Source organism: Sapajus apella, unplaced genomic scaffold (genome assembly GCF_009761245.1).
Source record: "Sapajus apella isolate SASKATOON/1434 unplaced genomic scaffold, GSC_monkey_1.0 scaffold4, whole genome shotgun sequence".
NCBI classification, from domain to species: domain Eukaryota; kingdom Metazoa; phylum Chordata; class Mammalia; order Primates; family Cebidae; genus Sapajus; species Sapajus apella.
Window position 1 is genome coordinate 21,313,937 of NW_022436944.1, and position 23,857 is coordinate 21,337,793.

Here is a 23,857-nt window from a genome sequence, read left to right on the forward strand (position 1 = left end):
TTAAGGTACACAAATCATATTTATAAGTCATTGGATATTAAACCTCTTTACTAGAAAAAAATGATGGAAAGCAGATGTTTTAAGGGTGAAAATTTTTTTGTGTGGACCAAATGAATGACTACTTTATGTGACATATAGAATAATCTTTATTTTATAGTTATACCTGCCATTAGTGGAGCCTAAATAAGTAATGTGTTATAGATACTATTGATGCAAATGGAATATGTAACTGATATAGAAGACCAGTAATGGCAGTCTTCAGTTAGGTTGCTGTCCCTGTCCTCTATATTTATCAGGAATTTCAGCCACCTGCAGGCTAGGTGAGTGGAGAAAAAGGAGTTACAATTTACATAAATAAGAAATAAAGAAAAAAAAATTAAAAAAAAAAAACCACTTTGTGTGGGATTTGCATCAGCTACATTCATTGGCCAGTTTTCTAATCTGTGACTCAAAATCTAACATATACACCCTGGAGACTTGAGTTCTTAAGCAATTTCTGCAGATTCCTGCTTGTTTTCTTGTTCAGTATTACTCATGCCAGATTACACTCTGACTTCTAGGCATGAACAATGTGAATGAGGTTATCTCAGAGAAACTCCTCATTGGGGTGCCAGCCAGAATGGGCAGAACAAGGTAACCCTGATGCCAATAGAAGATTAAAGGAGATGTCTTATATCTCTGTGTTTGTATGTCTCTGAGAGCTTTGTTTTATGACTCATATTGATCAGAACTGAATCTGCTAACCAGGGCTCATGACTCAACTGCCTGCTGGGGCCAGGCAAATAAGATAAATACACAATGCTGTAGCTGTCTTAAAAGAGCCAAGAATGAGCAAAGACAGGACACTGAAAGTGCAGCTTAGCTAATGTCTCTCAAATTAAAAAAAAAGATGCAAACTATTTTTTCTGGCTAAGCCCTCACCTGTTCTGATCTGATTTGGCCCAGAGGTCCCCATTTACACTGACCTAAGAATTGTGTGTCACACCCATTCCCTGCTTTCAGAAGCAAATGACTTATAAACACACGCATGTATTCATAGAATTAATTACCTTCAAAATTCTGAATGGAATGTTTTTTGTTGAGGCTGCTTGGATCTGCCTATCTTAGATTCTTCCTAACAGCAACTTTGAGAGACAGTGGGTTGTGGGCCACACAGAACCAAACCGTTTCAACTTACCTGTCAGGTAGCCATTCCACATGTAGTTTCCAGAAACTATTCTGTTTCAAATGTTGATGTCCATAACTGACAACTCCCCTTTGTTTATGTATATAGTGCTTTTCATTGCTGATCTAATTGAGATTTTATAGCTCGCACCAAGAAATGGTAGTCTTCGGGCAAAAGGATCTATAACTTCTCTGATGCTTCATTGCTACTTATGTAATATGAGATAAAATTCTGCTCTCTTTTTATAGAATATGCCCAGGTTTCTGGGTTTAGTATACTAAAAATCTGAGAGACCCTCATAGATCTTCAGTATACAAAGTAGGAAGCAGACATTTATGTTTGTGTCTAGGGAACACAGAAATAAACAACATAGATGCAGAATAAAAAAGCCTTCAACCCCATCTTTCTTCTGATTTATAATTAAACGTTTGTGTAAAATATGTCTGTACAGGCCTCTTCTTTCCTGCCCTGATGCACTTTCTCCATCTATACTCCCCGCTCTCCTTCCATGACCCATCACAATTCCTTCTGCTGTTTCTCTTTGGGATATCTGGGTTCTCTTTTTAGCTCTTTCATTAATAAATCTAAATGACCACACAACATATCTAAGGCCCATCTTTTTCACCTATTAAACTGAGATGAGAGTTGAACTAGGAATAATCTATAAGGTCCCACACTAAACTAACTACAAATCTTTTTTTTATGTATGAGATTCCATGAATTAAGCCAGAATTTTCCTCCAGAATTAATAAACCTTTAATTTGGCTGAAGCATAATACAATATACCTATTCTCTCTAAGGATTCAGATAAATCATCCATTTTATATAATTGTATGGTCATCACTGTTGTTTGAAGATTCCTGTTATAGAAAGTAAATTGTGACAGTGTTTAAAAATTGTTTGTATTTTATGTTCACCAGTATCAATATATTGCTTTATTAAACTAGAGATAATCAATAATAGAGCAACGATTTAAAGTTGAGATTTTTTGAAAAAACAATTGAAAGATAACCAGTTTATTCAGCATGATTGCTTTTCATCTTTTTGTTTGGTGTTGTGTTAAAAAAATCAACAAAGCATTACTTAGCAAATATTAAAAACATGTATTTATATGTACATATACAACAACATATAATATTACACTGTATAAAACCAATATACTTATAGAAAATATAGAAAAATTGATAAATAGGTAATTGGAATTTTTTAAAAGTGTATTTGTCATTTATATGTTTTTATACTTACCAGTGCACACAAATGCTATATTTTGATTTGTTTCCTACTAATAGTCTCCTTACATATGTTGATTATTTTACATACAAATTTAGAGTAAGAGTGTCTGAAAATCTGCTTCTCAATAAAAGCAATCAGAACACTGGTAAAACCTGTCAAATCAATTTTCAGAACTTGGAAAATTAACCCAAGACTTGCAACAATCTGAAGAGCATTTATTCAAGAAAAATGGGAAAATTTCAGTAAGAAGAGTGAGCTTTGTGACATTTTAACTTACCCTGTTTCCATCACCTTCTCCTCAGCATCACAGAAACCTTGAAAATCAACTACCTTGAAGTCACAGTAGCCATAATGTGATTGATAGAATAATGACTCGCAAGGATGTGCATATCCTAATCCCCCAAAGCTATAATAACATTGCCCTAAATGGCAAAAGTGACTGCGTGTACGTGATTTAAGTTTAGGCTCCTAGGATGGAGAATTTTCTTGTATTATCTGTGAGGCCTTAATATAATCACAGGTGTCCCCATAGGAAGAAGGCAAAAAGTAAAAAAGGGAAGGAGATGCTATGCTGCTGACTTTGAAGATGGAGGAAGGGGTCCACAAACCAAGGGATGCAGGCAGCCTCTGGAAGATGGGTAAGGCCAGAAAAAAATAAAACAAAACAAACCTGAAACAATACATGTTTTTTCTTTCCTTAGAGCCCTTACAAAGAAGAGAGTCCTGCTGATTCAATTTAGAATTCTTAATTTCATTACTCTAATATCATATATGTATTGTTTTAAGCCACCAAGTATATTGTGATATGTTATAGCAGCAACAGGAAATTAATACAGATTTTGGTACGTACTTGAAAGTGGGACATTGATTGCTATAGCAAGCACCTAAAAATACATAAGTGGCTTTGGAATTGTGTAATGAGTTAAAGCTGGAAGAACTTTGAGAAGCATAATAGAAAAATCCTGGATTACTTTAAAAGACTGTTAGTGGAAATATTAACAGTACTGTATGTGAGGGCTCAGAAGGAAATGAAGAAGTAATAGGAAACATGAAGAAACTGTATTTTTCCTGTATTATGATAGAATGCTTAACCGAACAGTGCTACAATGTTATTTTGAAAGATAAATTTATAAACCATGAACTTGGAATTTTATTTGAGATTCCAAGAAAAGTGTTGAAATTCCTTTTGTTTATGGTACAATGTGGGAAAACAAGAGAGAGAAAAAAAATATTGAGAGAACTTTTAGCAAAAAGGAATCAGGAGTTGATGATTTAGAAGATTTTCATCTTACCAAACTCCCACGATGCTAAAATTAGGACATTCAATGTCAGGAAATTGTGCTCTTGTACTCTGAAGAGAAGGTAAAGCGAGTGACCTGACAGCCTTTTGCTAATGTTTCTGAAGTAGCAACATTTCATAGTATTCAATCACACAAAGGACTCTGAAGAGTTTAGGCAATATCAATGGAGGAACAAATGACAGGGAAAGGAATAAATAAAAGAAATTCACTAGAATTGCAAATGAAAACTGCCTAATAATATTACTTAGCTGAAAACATGTGCTTCCCCTTAAGAAAAATGAAGAATTATTCTGAGGGCAGAGCTGCAGGACAAGAGGGAAGAATCCTGAAGCCAGAAGGTAAAACTGACAGCCACTGAGGATTATTTCAAGGTGCCAAAATGTAGTGGAGCCTCACATGCTGGATTTCAAAATTATTTGCGTTGATGATTCTTTTTTTGATTCTATCTTCTCCCTCTTTGAACAGAAATGCCTCTAACAGGGAAACTATCTCTGTCCTACTATTGCGTTATGAAAAGAGTAAAATGTACTCTTGTTTTACAAGTCAAAGTTTGAAGAGAAATTTTTACCCATAATGGATCATACCCATAGTCACAACCAATACCAGATTTACATGGTGAGATTTTTGGATATTTAAGCTGTTGAAGTTTATTTATGGTGAGGTAATTTAATGTGTTGAGCTTTTGGAGATTTGATATGGGATTTACATACTTTGCCTGTAGGATAGATATTCCTTTGGGGAACTGAGAGAGAACTATTGTAAACAGAGCAGTGGTTCCCCAACATACCGGTATCATAATCCAAAGAACCAGTAGATGTATAACCTAGATGAAAAGAAGCATTTTTCAAATATAATTACATTAAGGATCTTAAGATCCTTTAACACAGCCAATTATTCTGTTATCTGTGTGGACCAAATGTAATTACAATACTCCTAATGAGAGAATACAAGGTCAGAGGGTAAAACAAAAGAGAAAGAAAAATATAATTCCTATAGCCTTCAACAAAAACACAACCCTGAAGACCCATTGCAGACTTCTGACCACCAGAAATTGGAACACAATACATTTGTGTTGATTTATTTGATATATAATATTTTACATATTCAGGTGGTACATGTGAGTGTTTGTTAATTGCAGAGAATGTGTAATGATAAAGTCCAGGGCATTTGGAATTATCCATCACCCTGAGTATTTATCATTTCTTTAAGTAGGAAATATTTCAAATCCTCTATTCTACCTGCTTTTAAATATACAATACATATTGCTAACTAAAGTCCCCAACATTCTTCTTGAACATTAGAACTTGTAAAATGGAGTAGCTACTTTGGAAAACATTTAGCAGTTTCTCAAAAATTCAAACACATAGTTGCTGTCTGACCCATCTAAACTAAAATAGCAATAATAGCAACTCAAGTATGTATGGTCCTTTCTTTTGCTAGGATTGTTTCTTTACTTCTCTTTACCTCACCTCTTATTTCATAGTCAGTATCTTTGGAATGCAAACCTGCTATTTAAAATTTACTCTTGTTTTTAGCAGTAAACATTTTTCAAAAGTATGTTTTCTTCTTTGTCATTATTAATATTTATCTCTTGCCTATATGTTGTGGCCTTTTTGTTATATGTTTAACTTTTTTCTTGTATCTGTTTGAGAGTAGATCATACAATATTTGCCACAAAATAATGTGAGTAAATTCTGCAATATTTTCAGTGTATTTGTGGGCACTGTTAATCCTCCTCTTAAACTTTAAGATGGAAACAGGGTTTGTAGATTAATTTATTTTCCAAGTTTTATTCTGAGCAACCTAAGGAAAATACAGAGAATCATAAAACCCTAATTAGGGCCAATTAGAAAATTTGCCTCCACAAAGATTTGTTTTAATTTTGTTAGAATCATGGTGCTGGAGATAGATATCTACTCAAACCTCATTTTAAGATGATTTATCTTGTCCTTACTTAATTTTGTTTAAATAGATTAAGGTCACATGGCAATAACAATCTGCATTAACTGGTACTTGTATTCCTGAAATTCTTTTTTGGTATTTGATGAGAGACAGACTTCATATATAAAACCACAAATATTAAAAACAACTTACAAAATAAAATATGAATGTTGTTTACACCATTAAATGTAGAAGAGCTAAGCCTGTAGTTGTAGATTCCTGTTTCTAACCAGGTTAATATGTTTTGATGATGTTAGATGTTAAACATAAAAGACTAAATATTTTCAATTTGTCTCATTCTAAAGCACTTACATAATTTAGATTATGGCTATTTATGATCTCCGACCCTGGTTGTCTACACCAGGGACGATAACCAGCTGTCCACCTGGATTGGAGTATTTGCATCAGGTATAGCAATGTGTTTCTTAATTTATTTGATCTATAATATTATGAATTGAGATAGTTTCAGAATATAATTTCTTATAAAAACTTTTGACTGTGGATTAAAATACTGTGAATTTAAGATTTTTCTATTTTATTTACATATACATTTTTATTTTCATTTTTGATTGAGATAGTAAACTTACACTTTACATATTATAGTATTGTTACTTACGAATTTATTTCCTAGGCACCCACTTAAAAATAAATGCCTACTTTTAAAATAGAAAATTGGATTTTCCGAATGTAGTTTATATTAATCTCAAGAATCTTTACTTCATCTACTGTTTGTGTATGAGAAGCCTGGTATGAAAATGTAAAATATAAACAGTAATATTAGGAAAATATCTCTTATTCTGTACTAGACTGAATAAAATTTAGGTTTATGCTGTCAGTTCTGATTTAGTTTCCTGTGATATTGTCTCTTGAATAATTAACTTTGACAATTTAGCTGCCTATAATCATTGGCCACATTTTATTTTGTAATACTTTAAAAATAAAATAGCATATATGTGGCTTATTGAAAAGGTTGTGTACATTTTCAGTGTTTATTTTAAACTTGTCACAAATTATGATATAAACATAACAAAACCGTTTAGCATTTGGGTAAAAACTATATTAAAATATTTATTCAAATGGTAGTATAGATAGTCTCTGAATTTCAAAAATATTTCTGATATGTATTTTAAATTTTTCGTTAACCAAATTATTGAATATGCTAACAATAGAGAAAAGACAAAACACCTTATAGACTGTAATAATAATTTTGCATTTGCCTGTTTCCATGGTGAAGTAAAATAAAATTTAATTTTAGACTGCTATAATATACAAGTGACAAAAAATCGGAGATGTTGACAATGAATCAATTACTTTAAACATATCAAATGTAAATATTAAGTTAAGTGTTGATAAGTACTTTAAATGTAGTTTGAATACTTCATAACCACCTTCTTTATTTTTATTCTAATAGATAAATCAGTTAATAGTGTGTCAACATTTTGACCCTCTGGGAGGTATGTACCAAACACAATGATATATTAATTATTTAAGCCATGACTTGTTTTGTTGCAGTTAGATCAACCCCCATAAATTAAAGTGCTTCTTAAGTATGAGGAAAACTAAATCTTGCAAACATGAAGAGAATTTATAGAAGGTCCTTAGATAATAAGCAGGTAAATGCAGCAATAGTCTTCTCATGAGAAAGGAAAAAGATACTGCCTGCAGAATTATTCCTGAAAATTCTGATCTGCAATTCTGGTATACTAAACATAGGTATGACTCCTGAAATGGTTTTCCCACCCTGATTTCCTCAAATACAGGTATTTCAGAGAAAAATTAATTCCAAATTCTTCAGCAATTTTGCTAATAGAAGCAGAATGCAGGTACGTTTCTGGATAGTCCAGTTGTGCTCCCAATTCTGGAAAATTAAACTGTTCTTTAGAACTTGACCTTTATCTCAACTTAGTACAAGTATTTCTTTTTTTTTTTTTTTTTTTTTTTTTTTTTTTTTTTGCCCTGAGACACGGAGTCTCATTCTGTTGCCCAGACTGGAGTGCAGTGGCACAATCTTGGCGCACTGCAACCTCCACCTCTTGGCTTCAAGCGATTATCCTGCCTCAGCCCCCCAAGTAGCTGGAATTACAGGTACATGCCACCACACCTGGCTAATTTTTGTATTTCTTAGAGATGGGGTTTCACCAGGTTGGCTAGGCTGGCCTCAAACTCCTGACCTCAGGTGATCCACCTGCGTTGGCCTCCCAAAGTGCTGGGATTACAGGCATGAGCCACTGTGACTGGCCCAAGTATTTCTTTTATGTGGATAAAACTAACATGGATGGAAATGAGTGTCTAGTTACAAAAAAATAGTATTATCATCACCTTCCTTATGCATTAGAGATTCTAAAACTAAAATGGGTGTTTATAATTTAACTTGTAAAAGCGCTTCCATTTAGGCATATTATAAAGGAATGCTTTCTTTTTTTTTCCTTGCTGAATTATACTAAATTGCTTTATTTTATGCAAGAATATTTACTACAGAAACACCATATGTAATTACAATAAACAAGATATATGCTAGCCATTTTGAGAGAATCAAGGAAGAATCAGATTCAGGGTTGCACTGAAGAGCTTCCTCTGAAGTGTGGGGAATTAATATATTTTATGTGGTTTGAATCTGTTCACCAAAGCTCAAGTGTTAGAAACTTAATCATCAATGTAATAGTGTTGACAGGTTGGACCTTTAAGAGGTGATTAGGTCACAAGGGCTCTGCCCTTATGTATGAAGTAATGCCTTTATCTCAGGAGTGGGTTAGTTATTTCGAGTGTGGACTCCTGATAAAAAGATGAGTCTGATCTCCTTCCTCCCCCTCTCTCTTATTCATTTTACCATGTGATGCCTTCCCCTGTGATACAATGCAGCAGGAAGGCTCTCACCAGTTGCCAACCCCACCTTCTTGGACTTCCCCTCCTCCAGACCTTTGAGAAATAAATCTCTCTTCTTTTTATGTTACTCAGTCTGTAGAATTATTTTATAGAAATACCAAACAACAACAGAAAATTGAGAAGTAGTGTTGTTGCTATAGTAAATACCTGGGATGTGGAAGCAGCTTTGGAACTGAGTCATGGGTAGAGGCTGGAAGAGTTTGTAGAAGCAAGCTAGAAAAAGCCTAGATTACCATCAATGGAAAAGAAAATAGCTATAAGGAAGTCCGAGACTTCTTAGAAATTACTTAAGTGACTGTGATCAGAAGATTAGTAGAAAGATATACAGTAAAGGCAATTCTGATGAGTCTTAGATAGAAATGAGAAACAAGGTATTGAAAATTGGGGTGAAGGCAAAGCTTATTATACAACTGCAGAGAACTTGGCAGAGTCGTGTCCATGCCCTTGAGCTTTAGGGACGGCAGAATTTAAGAGTAATGAATGGGGATGTCTAGCAGAAGAAATTTCTAAGCAAAATATTGAAGGAGCTGCATGATTAGTTTTAACCACTTATAGTAAGATGCAAGAGGATAGAAATGACTTAAAATGGAATTTATAATTAAAAGAGAAATAGAATGGAAAAATTTTGGAGATTTCACAGAGTAGCTGTGTAAAGAGTAAAAAGGTATGTTTAGGAGAGCAAACCAAAAGTGTGGCCAAGCAGTGGTTTGCTAAGGAGATGAGTATAAATAGAAGAGAGCCAGGTACTATTCATCAAGACAATGGGAGAATGGCCTTTAGGGCATTTCTGAGAGCTTTGAGGCTTCCCTTTCCATCACAGGCCCAGAGTTCCAGGAGGGCCAAATGTTTTTGGAAGATGAATCCAAACAACACTCCACAAGCTCACTGCTCAGGGCTGTCTTGGTTCGTTCTCTAGTCCCTGCACTTCACTGCAGTACTCCTTTGCCATGGCTCATGCAGGCCCAAGTGCAATTCATGCTGCAACTCCAGAGGGCATGAGTGGTAAGTATTGGTGACATCCAAATGGTGCTTAATCTTCAGATGTGCAGAGTGCATGAGCTGTGGGGCCATGGAAGCTTCCATGTAGATTTCAAATAATGTCAGAGACAACCTGGGGCCCAGACAGAGGCCTGTTACAGGAGCAGAGTCACTATAGAAAGCCTGCACTAGGGCAATGCCAAGGGAGTAGTCAAAGTGGGATGGCTCCGGAGGCTACAGAACTGTAGGGCCACTAGCAAGCAACTCCAGCCTGAGAAAGGTGCAGGCATGAGACTCCAACTCATGAGAGCTAGAAAGTGGACTGAAACCAGGAAAGCCATAGGGATAGAGCTGCCTGAGGCCTTAAGGTTCAAACCTCCCCATCCTGAGTTATGCCCAGGACGCAAGACATAGAATCAAAGGAGAGTATTCTCCTGCTTTAAGACTTAATGTTACTTTTCCTATTGGACTTTGGACTTACTTGAGACTGGTTACTTCTTTTTTTCTTACCTATTTCTTCCTTTTAAAAGGGAAATGTTTGTCCTTTGCCTATTCTACCACTGTGTTTTGGAAGTAGATAATTTCATAGACTAGTAGCTGGAGAAGAATTTGCCTTGGGACAAATTATGCCCGAAGTCCCACCAATGTCTGATTCAGATGAGACTCTGGACTTTGACCTTTTAAGTTGTTACTTGAATGAGTTCAAAATTTGAGGCTAAGGGGTGGAATGAATGTATTTTGCGTGTGAGAAGAATGTAAATTTTGGTGGCCAGAGGTGGAATGCTGTGGTTTGAATATGTTCCCCCAAACTTCATGTGCTGAAAACTTAATTCTCAATGCAATAGTGTTGTGATGTGGGACCTTTAAGAAGTGATTAGGTCATGAGGCTCTTCCTCCATGTATAGATTGTTGCCATTATGGCAGGAGTATGTTTATTATTGAAGGAGTGGATTCCTGATAAAAGGATGAATTTGGACTCCTTCCTTCCTTCTCTTGTATGTTCTCTTACTATATGACACCTTCCATCATATTATGATGCAGTAAGGAGGCCCTTGCCAGATGCCAGCCCCTCAGCCTTGGACTTCCAAACCTCTAGAACTGTGAGAAGTAAATCTGTTTTTTAAATAAATTATCCAGTGTATGATTTTCTGCTATAGCAACACAAAATAAGACAATGCTTGAATAAAATATGGAGTCATGTATATAGCAACACAAAATAAGACAATGCTTGAATAAAGTATGGAGTCATAAAATAATGAGACTGGTAAAAACTAATCATGGAAATTCAAAGGAGAGAAACAACCACAGTAACTCATAATTTAAGAAGTCACAAATAATATCAAAAATATTGGGAATCTAAACAGCCATGAATAGGGAACAAGTTCTCCAAACCAGTGATTCTCCAGGTATGGTCCCTGGAACAGCAGCATCAGCATCACCTGGGAACATGTTAGAAATGCAAATCAAAACCACATTGAAATACCATCGCATGCCAGTTAGAATGGTGATCATTAAAAAATCTGGAGACAACAGATGCTGGAGAGGATGTGGAGAAAAAGGAACACTTTTACACTGCCGGTGGGAGTGTAAATTAGTTTAACCATTGTGGAAGACAGTGTGGCCATTCCTCAAGAATCTAGAAATAGAAATTCCATTTGACCCGGCAATCCCATTACTGGGTATATACCCAAGGGATTATAAATTGTTATATTATAAAGACACATGCATACATATGTTCATTGCAGTGCTGTTTATGATAGCAAAGACCTGGAACCAACCCAGATGTCCATCAATGATAGACTGGACAAAGAAAATGTGGCACATATACACCATAGAATACTATGCAGCCATAAAAAACAACAAGTTCTTGTCCTTTGTAGAGACATGGACAAATCTAGAAACCATCATTCCCAGCAAACTGACACAAGAACAGAAAACCAAACACCTCATGTTTTCACTCATAGGTAGGTGATGAACAATGAGAACACTTGGGCACAGGGAAGGGAACAACCCTCACAGGGCTAAGTGGAGGGTGGAGGGGAGGGGAGAGGAGGGACAGCGGTGGGGGGGTTGGTGGGGGAGGATGGGGAAGGATAACACTGGGAGAAATAGATGTAGGCGACTGGGGCAGTGGCTGGGGGGATGGAGACAGCAAGCCAACGTGGCATGTATGTACCTATGCAACAGTCCTGCAGGATGCAGGAAGTGCACATGTACCCCAGAGCCCAAAGTACAATAAAAATAAATAATAATAATAAAGAAATGCAAATTCTCAAGCTCCATTACAAACCCAGTGTTAATTCAGAAAATCACAGGCGGGGGTCAATAATTTGCTTTATAATGCCCTTCAGGAGATCTTGATACAGGCTTAAATTTGACAACTACCATTCTAAATGGAGACACTTTCATATAATTTAACATCTCGAGTTATTTCAAAGAATTAGCTCTACAGATATGCCAAGAATATCTTCAGAGTATATTAAGTGTAAACAATAATTACAAAGTAGAGCATATAGTTAGGAGTGTGTATGTGTGTGTGTGTGTGTGTGTTTAAAATATTTGTAGTTTTTTATATGCTTGGTATATCTCTGAAAGGATGCATATGAAATGGGAAAAGATGGGGATAGGATAGGGCTGGAAGAAGAAATTATTTTTAATTTTATACTCCCATTTGCATTTTTAAAATTTGTGCCATGCATATGTAATTTCTACTAAAAAATTGATTTTTAAAGCAGTTAGAAAATTGTTTTACTAACTTATAAATCATGATTTAGTCTTCAATATCAAATGAAAATGTGTACCTTTGATATATGTTGACACAAGATAGAAACATAATTATGTTCATTGCCCACAGAATCATTAAAAATGAAGAAATTCTATACTCAACCTGTTTCAAACTTTAGCCTTAAAACAGAATGTTTAATGTATGTTAGAGTAACATATACTCATTTGAAAAATAAGTATATACTCATTTGAAAAATAACACTGAGATAAAAATCATATATGCATAACTACATTTCCTCTGAAGAGGTTTTTAAAATTATTATTTTATTAGAGTTTAGAGTTTTTAAAAATCAATTTTAATTATTGTCCACTCAATTTCTCATACTTAGTCACTTAATGTTATGATTTCTTTATCATAAAAACCCAGCATTTTAAAGAGCTACATAGTAATCTTAAATATAGGACACTATGTATTATCTCTAATTGGATACTTTGTTTTCACTTTATTTTTTCTGTTCCAAATGGTGCAGTAGTGAATATTTGATGCCTAAAACTTTCTTTTTTAAGTTTTAAAATTGTTTTGTTTGTATAATAACAGAAGAAAAATTATTGAAACAAAAGATAGTAATATTTGCATTTACTTGCAAAAGGAGTACATTTGAATATTATATAAACAATATATGAGAGTGCATCCTACTTCCCTCAATTTAGCATAAATACAATTTTTTTAATTTCTACTATCCAGAATGGAGTTCTAATGAAATCTTTTTAAAATTTTGCAATAAGGAAAACATGAAGAATAAAATTAAACATGACTTAAAACATAATGGGTTAACTTCCTTGAAGTTCAAAGAGGATACCAAAAGGCTATGCATAGAATTTGAGCAGTAAACAGAGCCAGAGAGTAGCTAGCCTGTCTCTCCTTTTTATACATAAGAAGACAAAGATACCAGTGAAAATTAGTTAACTAAATTCAAGCAGTTTATTATCCAATATAATTTCCATATTGGAAGGTAATTTGATACCTGTTTAAATACATCTTACAGTATTACTAACAAATTAATATATTATTTTATTCTCTAGCCCTCAGAAAATTTGAAACTAGTAAAACATATGAAATCTTGAACAATCAAGGACAGAGAATTTATTTTGCAGAAGAGAGAAATAATTGCTTCCTTCGACGCCTTTGTGGATTTTCAAGGCCTTTTACTATGACAATTTATGATAATGTAGGTAGAGATGTACTGGCTCTGCATAAGGCTCTGAAATGTAGCTGTTGTTGGAGTAGATGCTGCCTACAAAAGGTAAGTAAATATACCATCATATCCAAAAAAGCCTCACTGCTGGACAGTATGATAAAGTCTAAACATTGTGATTGGCTGCAAAGAATTGTCTAGAATGAAAAACGTCAGAAAGAGAATTGAATTTTTGTACCACATACCTATAGGGTGAAAATCATGCACAACATTGCAAATTTTTTCCAGGCAATGGAGGTCATGAGGTCTTTAGATGTTTTCTCTTCTAAACTATCTAACCATCCATCCAAGGCTTTTTGTGACCTAAGAAATATTTGCCTATTGCAAAGTGGCAAAGACTCTATCTCATGTTTACTATAGAAACTCTGTATTTAAATCAAGTGTTGAGACCCATTTTTTCTGACTTTAATATTTCATTGTTTAAACACCATGATTTGTAAAGACTATTGTTTTTCTACTGGATTGTTTTGGCAACATTTCTGAAAATGAATTGCCAATGTATATATTTACCTATTTCTATAGTCTATTATCTTCCATTATTCTGCCTGTGTATATACATACAAATATCTATACACACACAGAGCTAGGATCATCAGGACGATATAATATTGGCATAGTACCAGCTGTAGAGTAAGTCGTAATATCAGGTAATACAAGCCTTATTTTGTTTTGCTTTTGTTAAACCTTTTTTGGCTCTCGTAGGTCCTTCACATTTTCATGTAAATTTACAAAAACGAAATTATCATATTCAAAATCCTGCTGAGATATTGAGGGTATTTAATCAATGAATTAATTTGAAAAGAACTGATACCATGTTAATATTGAATCTTCTGCTCAATGACTATGGTATATTTCTCCTTCTATGTAATAACTCCCAGTAATAGTCATTTTCAGTACTTAGGTCTTACAAATATTATATTACAAATAAATTTAATTATTTTATATTTCTAGATATAATTATAAATAGTATTTTTAATTTAAACTCTCCATTTTTGTTGCTTGTATATAGTATATAGAAAATTATTGCTCTGTGTACACTGACACTTTACTCTGACCTTGACAAAAATCACTTATAAATTTTAGTAGCTTTTTTGTAAAGTCACTAAAGTTTCCTACAATTATAGATATAAAAATACAGATTTTACTTCTTCCTTTGCCATCTATATGCTTTTTATTTGTATGCATAACTTTATGAATGTATGTATTTATTTACTCTCTGGATTCTGGAAATCTCAGAAACATCTTGTTCTTCTCGTGTGTTTCACTGCATCTACTTACATTTTGAGACTTGAGGCTTTGTTTTTCCATCTAATTTTGTCTAAATAATTTGACAGTTTTGTTTTGTTTTGCTAGCATACTTATTTTCTTCTTTTCCATGAGAGTTTTGGGGATGTTTACAAGCCGTACCACCATTACCATCATCTTGATGGTAAAGCAGTCTTTGTTTGCCTTTTAATGAGTAATACTTATACAGGGTAAGAAAAATGAAAGGAAAGGAAAGGGGAAAGGAAAGAGGGAGGGAGGGAGGGAAGGAAAGCAAAAAGAGAAAGTCAGAATTCTGTACTTTTCAGAAAAGAAAAGTACAGAATAGAATGGAAGTATATTCAGGAGAAACAATTTCTCTCAAATGCTTGCTTCCTAGGCTCCTACATCCCTTTTTAGATACAACTACTATTATAAGTTTCTTACATATTTTTCCACAGTTACTTTGTGAATATTTGTATATTACATAAACATAACATGCTTATGTATGTTTTATGTATGTGTGTGTATGTGTGTGTTTTAACATGTATGTTTTATGCTATGTGTGTGTATGTGTGTGTTTTAACACAGTAGCATATTCTTCAACTTTTTTTTAACATTATAACTTGAGGATTACATCTATGTTTAGAGTTTATTTGTTCCTTTAAATGGCAGCATAATAACCCATTATATGAATATGCCATAATTTATTCAACAACTCTCTATTGAGTCTAATTAATTGAGCTTTAAATGAAAATTGGGATAAAAAATTTCAATAAATTTATATTTGCCGTGGCAAAGAGTTATGAAAGTGTTTGGCACATTGAGTAATAAGCAGTTTGGGATGTAATTAGGCTTAAATTATATTTCATGTGCATGGGAATTTAAAAAGTATCTTCATAAATGCCTATAACGGAGATTGTTGTTATCCCTCTTTCGCAAATGGAAAGTAAATTTCAGAGATTTTAGTGACTTGTCCACATTTCAAGCAGTTGGCAAGCAGTGAAGTCAGGTCTTAGCTCACGGGGCTTTAACATCTAAATCCTGGTCTTCTCACTTTTATGTTTATTCTCAAACATGAAGCATCCCTTAAATACAGAAAGTTCTGTATAAATATACATTAAGCTCATTTGAAAGGTAGTACAGAAGTAAATAAAGTATTACTAACAAATCTAACATATCTGGTGGATCAATATTATATTTTTCAATCTTTTGTAGCTAAAAGTTGAAGCTCCCCCTGGTGAAACAATTGGATATGTTTATCAATACTTTCACCCATTCTTGCCAAAATTCAAAATAAAAAATGAGAATAAGGAGGAGGTAATGAAAATTAAAGGGCCATGGTTGGTCTTCAGCTGTCTCAGGGATCTAAATTTTAATGTAAGTAATTAATAATGTTTTAACATCATATTAAAATTAGTTATTAGTTTTTTCACAATACATATAATTATTGAATATGATTAAAGAAAAATAAAGGAATAATATTATGAAAATACTGTAACTATTTGCTTTTTTAAAATATTGGATTACTAAGTCGTCGTGTCCTTATTTAAAAGCTCTAGAAGTTTATGTAGCTTATAAGGCAAGTTTTAAAGGTACCAAAGCTTTGGTATTTAGTATCTCAAGGAATATTGAAAGAAAAAATTAAACTTTATTTCAATGTACAATGACCTAATCTGGTACTAATTATACATAATATTTTAATGTTCATTAACAGAGCTTTTGCTTTTTATAAAACTTCAAAACACAATGTAATTTTTAAAATTAATATAAAAATTAATATAATTTAAAAAATTTTTAAATGATGCTGTCCCCAAGCAGCTTACTCTAAAACCATGCCCCCACAATTTGTGTAGTCTGCTTATTAGCTCCCAGTTTATGTGCTTACTAATTTACTTCTCAGATTATAGCTAACATCCAAATAATAATTTGGGAAGTTAACTCCTAAATATATTACATATAGTTAATAAAATTAAAGAACTTGTTATGTTTATTCAAATTTGAAGATTCCTAAGCAACAGAGAATATTGTGTTAGTTTAACCCAATAGTAGGTATGCAAAACCATACTTCCCAAACTTTCATCAAAAACACATTGGTTGTTTGAATAGCTAAAATACCTAGTAAGAAATTTCGATACAGCTTAACTAAAATACTACCTGATTTTCTTTCCTTTCATAGAATTATGTCAATTAATTTTAGTGATTCTGATTCTTACTGGCATCTGCATATATATATACTTAATATATTACAAATTAATTGTTAATAATATGTTTAGTTTGGAAAGTAATAACATGACTATATAGGACTCTATTTTAAGTTAGAAGCCAAAGTAACAAAGTAGACTGTGCATAAAACTCTGGAATCCAAAGCCATTTTTACTGACACCAAATAATAAAATGCTTTCTGTGCATTATTTTATATTTCACAGTATAATACAGCAAATCCTACTCATTCTAATATCTTCAACAATTTGTCAAATGTATATAAAACCCTTCCTATTTTTTCTGTTTGAAGCAAAACAATTTTAAAGCTAGCACTCTTGGGTAAGCTCAAGTATGAGGAGCAAGAAATGGAAATCATGATTCTGTAAGAAAGTCATCTTTTGCATGAATGTGGACAATCCTTTTCATATTTTTTTTTGGCTATGAATAAGAGAAAAGATAAAGTAGTGGCTAGTTACAGGGCCAGAACTAGAATGAGGCAATTGACGTGTCCATCTCAGATAGAAAATTTAAGGGACCAACAAAAATCTCAGCATTAAGGGTAAGTGATACCTGAATGCATTGCACTTTAAAAATTAACACAAAAAAATTGTTATGAAATAAACTAAAAAATTAAGAAAGAAACTGATCATGTACTTGTAAGACTTATCTCTCTGCAATAACCTAATCCTGTTTCTGGCTGGATGAAGACAGAGCGTGGAAGGTGAGATATTTTCCTGAAAAGTATGTTGTTATCCCTTTGATTGTAAAATAACAGAGCCAAATGAGAGAGAAAGTATGGAGATACAGCAGAGGCCTAATCGCTGATGAACCTGGTTTCTTATTTGGTATGGGACTGAGACACATGTAGAGAATTAGCCTCATATAGAGATCCATTCATCATAACAATAAGGAGGCAGGAAATGTTGGTATGAACACATTCTGTTTGTAGGGCTAGTGTCTGAGGATAAATTCCTGTTCCATACCTTTTATTTTCTCTGTAATAGAAGAGATAAGACATTTTGTTGAGAAAGAGAGGGAATGGTGGGTTCAGAGTTCTGAAAAGGGTGAAGAACTTTGGACATATTTAAAGCACTTCGATATTTCTCATTTTCCTGTTCCTTAGCACTACTTACAAGGCTGTGTATGAGCAGCCCTGCTAACCTCTCTGGTCTCACTCATTTTCTGCTATTAGTTCCCTCCCTCACTTCACTCCAGCTGTGCTCCTTCCTAACTCGGGGTCTTTTCACATGTTGTTAACTTTCTCTGGAATGCTGTCTGTCTTCCTATTTCTCTTATCACTAATTCTGTCTGGTCTAAGTCTCAGCTTAAATGACACTGTCCCCAAGCAGCTTACTCTAAAAACATGCCCCCACAATTTGTGTAGTCTGCTTATGAGCTCCCAATTTTACTGCGTTGTAGCACTCTACCTTTCCCTTATTGCATTCATTACAAGGCAGGTAGTATGATTTATCCCAGGTTTGTGGTTTTATATTTACATGAGTATCTCTTATTCTGAAGGAATTAATATTAGTTGGTATGAGAAATGATGCTCTAGGAGGTTTAAATAAGTAGCAGAAAAAGAAATGAGGAAAAAGTAAAGGGAGCCAGAAAAATACAATCTCTTATGAAAGAGTTGGGTAAGCTGTATAATGAGCTGAGAAGCTCATGGTTTTCATTTTATAATGAAATTCATTCTTGTATTAAGTTAAAGCAAATTATATGAATTAAGTGTATATAAGTGTGGCACATAGAGAGATAGATATAATCAGTTATATACAATTTGAAAATCTACTTTTACGTAGGAATTGCCTATAAATGTTACCAGTGTATTATGTGTCCATGTTGCATATTTTATAAATTGTTGGGTATAATCAGTATAAATATCACTCATCAAGGTCATAATTAGTTAATAAATTTGGTAAAGAAATAGCTTTTTATTTTGTACATTTTTCTCCTAAGATTATATATTTTTCTATTTTAGTTATTGACGCTGGATGAGGAAATGGTTATTGGAAAAATTTCAAAACACTTCTCTGGGTCTGTGAGGGGAATATTAACCAATGGTGAGAAACTCGAGATCCAGTTTCCATTTGATCTTGATGTTAAAATTAAAGCACTGATGCTTGGAGCAACTTTCCTCATTGTGAGTCTACTTTTACTCTATTTACCTGAAAATTACATTTTCTGAGATTATTGTTGCACTTTTGTTAATATTTCTCCTTGAATCATCTAAATGAACTACAAATTGTGCATTTCTGACCATCCTCAGTCCCCAAATGACATTATGAATTCAGTGTTCACCTTGCAAAGGAAGCGAAAATTAGAGTGTCCTGGAAACACGATTATTGAGGTTTAAATCCTTTGCATTCAAGAAAAATCAGACTGTCACTGAAAACAGAAAAAATATAGTTCATTCAATGTGACTTATAGTTATCTCTTACAATGTAAAATTTATTAATGCATACTTGTTATATTTTATTTAAATGTTAATATATTGTTAATTTGGAAACTATAGATATTATTTGATTTAGCTCTATCTCTTAAGCAATGCAAAGACCTTAAAAACATTTTAATTCTAATCTCTCTCTCACAACTAATATACTTTCGTTGGCTAGTGTTTTCATTTTACTTCTTTTTAAATTTACAAATTAAATGTTTGCTCTTATTTTTCTAATACAATCACAGATATGTTTAGCACTTTATTTGCTCTCAAATTTTATTGAACTTTAGATGATCCCTCTAAGGTTATGTTCTTTTTCCTTAAGTCCTCACTTAATATCATTGTATTAGTTCATTTTCACACTGCTGTAAAGAAATACCTGAAACTGGGTAATTTATAGAGGAAAGAGGTTTAATCGACTCAAAGTTACACACGTCTAGGAAGGCTTCAGGAAACTTACCATCATGGTGGAATGTGGAGGAGAAGCAGGCGCCTTTTCCACAAGGTGGCAGGAAAGAGCGAGTACAAGCAGGGGACATGCCAGATGCATATAAAATTATCAGATCTCCAGAGAACTCACTCGCTATCACAAGGACAGCATAGGGGAAACCACCCCCATGATCCAATCACTTCCCTCCCTCCGCACTTGGGGATTATAGGTCCCTGCCTCAACACATAGGGATTATAATTCAAGATGAGATTCGGGTGGAGACATAGAGCCAACCCATATCAGTCATTGATAGGTTCTTGGAAACTGCAAATGTAAGCACAAGGATGTAGAATAAAACTCATTATTTTTGTCATCAACATTATAACAAAACAGCAGTGAACAAAATGACATTATTTGTAAACCCTCTGTACTTACCAGTTGATAGAAATAGTTAAATTGGATTTTTAAAGTATCTGTAGTCTCTTTTAAAAAGATAAACCTAAATTAATGACCAAAAATTTGAAAGAAAGTGAATATGGATAAAATGCTAACCACAAGAAAGCTAAGGAATCTAAATTAATACCAGGAAAAAAAATTAACACTCCAAAAAAGAGCAACAGAAACAAAATGGGTAACTATGATGATAAAGCATCTATTTAAACAAGACACAGTAACTCTAGACTTGTATGCATGTAATATTAACTTCAAAATATAGAGACAAATGTTAAAAAGTTATAATGACAAACCCATCATCAAAATGGGGGATTTTACTCACATCTCTTCATTTTTATTAGATATAAGACAGAATGTTACTAAAGTTATTTAAAATTTGAACAACAAAATGAATAAGCTTAATTTAATGGTCTTATTTAGAACTTTTTACCAAAAATTAGATAACACACATTGTTCTCAAATAAACATTATTTACACAAATTAATATAATTATGGGCCAAGAAGCAAGTCTCAACAAATTACAGAGAATCATTATCATTTAGACTTTAGTACATGAGCAAACGAGACTCAATTAGAAGTTAATAAATATTTTTAAATGTTTTCTACATATTGAAATGCAAATAACTCAATTATTTTTAAAAAGCCATAACAAAATATTTTAAATACTTTAAAATATGTAATAAAATAATACATGTCAAAACTCTTGGCATGCAACTAAACATATTAAATGTATAGCTATAATTATTGAAGAAAAGAGAAAAATTAATAAGCTAAATTAATTGGCTTAAGCTATAAAGTTAGAAAAAAAAAAAGCAGGAATATATCCAAGGAAGCATAATGGAGATATTGAACCATTAAGCAAACAAAAATAAACAGCAACCATACTTAGTCTCTAAACAAAATAGGTCTTTCAAAGCAAGAAAATCGTGAAGTAACAGACTACTAAATTTAAATATTTTAAACTTTTGTTTTTCATAAACCCTCATAATATTAGATATTTAAAAGCAAGTAATAAATTCAGGATAATATAGGAAATAAGGGAAATAATTAATTAAGGAAATCCATAACATATATGACTAAGTAATAATATTCTTAGGTCAATAAACATCCTTAAATAAGAAGAAACAATCAAATACTCAATGAAAATGTACAAATAATATGAAAAAATAATTTGAATCACTATCAAAGAGGGAATAAAAATAACCACTAAACATAAGAAAGCATTTCCAAAAACACACAAAAGAAGCATAAAAGAAAGGATAAAATACCTTTTTTTGTTTATCATATAATAAAGTTTTTATTTCTAATGATGTATGCTCAATGCTAATGAAGATTTAAGGAATCAAGTTCGCATGAGTTACAGGTGTAACTTTTAGAGGAATAAATTAAAATACATTTGTCAAAAATTAAAACACGTCAAAAATTTAATGTTTTTTATAGATACAGAGTAACTAGCAATGTAAACTATGTAGCAAACTTCACTCAAATAGCAAAAATTAAAGCAACATAAAATGTGTGAGTATGAGATTTACTAACTACATAATGAGACATCACTAGAATAGAGAAATAAGCAGATATTAAAACAAACTAATAAATACGTTTAAGGACCTTTAATGACATAAATACTCAGAATATTTATGCAGTGAAAAAGCCAGCCTTTAGAGATGCACAAATCTATTATTTTGATGTAGGTAAGGGCAAACAGTCATTCTTACACCCTTAGAAGTTGTTTCCTCATGGCTCTGGTCCTCAGACTTCTGTTTTTTAATGTGTTTTATACTTATGTTATTATAATACAGGGATCTTAAAAAGCATTCTCATGCCTAATGCCTGTAGTTGTTTCTACTATTAAACCAACCTAATTGTATTTATTTCTCATTTTTATTGTAGGATTACATGTATTTTGAACTGTGGCCATAAGACTCACCCTGAAAGAATATGTCAGAGAATACTGGCATTTGTTTTTGCCAGCCCTCAACAAAACTAAACAACTTTCACTGAAAATATCTAAATAAAATTTTATTTTGCTAAAACTATTCATACATATTCTTACTGCATAATAAGCTATACCAAAAAATGTTAACTTAAATAATGATTATGTTTAGCTTAGCATTTTGTTATATAGTTCTGTTCAGAACCTGGCTTTTCATACATTTTGAGTCAATTATCGGATTAGTTGGGGACTGCCGTATCCCAGATGACTTCATTCATATGTCGGGCTATTGGCTGAGGGAATGGTAGTAATAGGCCACATATTTTTCATCATCTAGGAGGACAGCCAAAGCTTTTACACATGACTGTGTTACAAAACCACCAAGAAGCTGGTTTCCGTAGTGTAGTGGTTATCACGTTCGCCTCACAAAACCAACACGAAACCAAGTTCAAATGTTCAAGCTCTTTTCAAGCCTCTACTTCTATTATATTAGTAACATTCCACTGACCAAAGCAAATCACACAGCCAAGGCCACATTCAAGGGGTGGAAAAATAGACGCAATTTTTAAATGAGAGTTGCTGCAAAATAATGTTGCCTTTCTTTCCCCAACACAATTTATCACTGTCTTCTCTTTGGCTCCAGTTATTTACCTTCTCCCCAAACACAAAATATCCTCAACCATCTCAGGACTCCCACAAGCCTCTTTCAATTATAGCATCAAGCTTAAGTCCAGTATGATGTCATCCTTTACCTTTTGTGAATGTGAGTGAAGATACTTGGATACAGCTTCTCTTGATTCAGAGACTTGAAAACAAAAAAGACCCACCTCACATGTAACAGTGAGCAAAGGTCAAAATAGCCACAAGGAACAAATAAAATTCATCTAGTAGTCACTGGTCAATAGAAATTCTAGTAATTAGAAGGGATATGTTTCTAGTTTCCCTTACTCTGAGGACAGAGAAAATTCTGCTCCCTGGGAGTGGCTTTCCAGTCCATTGTTCTTCTCTGGTCTCTGGAATTTTGGCTCTGCCTTCTGGGACATTTTTTTCTTTTCTAAATGAAATTACCATGTTTTTAGCTGAGTAGCTTTTGCGGCTTCTATCTGCCTATGAACAGAGGTCTCTTTTCATTTTAGAATGTCTCAGTCTCTTTTAGTTTATGCTTATACAACTCCCTTAAAAACTGTGGATTTCTACTTATAAGATTTCTACTTATAAGATTTAGTCCACTTTATTGGGAAAAAAAGCCATATCCCACTAGTCTTTTTAAGTCAGCCTTCTTTCTTTGGATTTATTCATATCTAGCTTAACTTCTTTATATAACAGGTGGGTTGCAAAGGAAGCCAGAGGACACATCCTTAATGCAAAAGCACATTTCAAGCCTCTGTTTGCATCATGTCTGTTAATGCCTCATTAACCAAATAAAGTAATGTGGATAAATCCCCATTCAAGGGATGTTGAAGGAGATTCCCACTTCTTGATGAGAAGAGCTGTAAAATATTGTGGACTTCTTTTTTTTTTCCAACAATCTAGCACACTATTTAACAGGTGGCTTTTTAATCCGTATTACCTATGAAATGTCTTTGAATTTGTAATCTTTTCAATTATATATCATCATTTAATTAACTATAATATTCATAATAATTCTTAGATATTATTGGTTTCATTGAGAG

At 33.2% G+C, this 23,857-nt stretch overlaps 1 protein-coding gene across 3 annotated transcripts; it reads left to right on the forward strand.

Annotated features, from left to right (window-relative positions):
* Positions 1-3,363: 3,363 nt before the first annotated feature.
* LOC116540523 (phospholipid scramblase 1-like) lies at positions 3,364-22,337 on the forward strand. Of its 3 annotated transcripts, XM_032264059.1 has the most exons (6): positions 3,364-6,048; positions 7,052-7,094; positions 13,309-13,529; positions 15,942-16,103; positions 18,910-19,071; positions 22,142-22,337. In XM_032264059.1, exons 1-6 carry the CDS (start codon positions 5,965-5,967, stop codon positions 22,169-22,171), a joined length of 702 nt encoding a protein of 233 aa, XP_032119950.1. In that variant the 5' UTR covers positions 3,364-5,964; the 3' UTR covers positions 22,172-22,337. The 3 variants fall into 3 exon arrangements, with proteins under 3 accessions (XP_032119950.1, XP_032119964.1, XP_032119958.1); XM_032264073.1 differs by lacking the exon at positions 15,942-16,103; XM_032264067.1 differs by lacking the exons at positions 3,364-6,048; positions 7,052-7,094 and adding an exon at positions 8,379-9,525.
* The last annotated feature ends 1,520 nt before the right edge of the window (positions 22,338-23,857 follow it).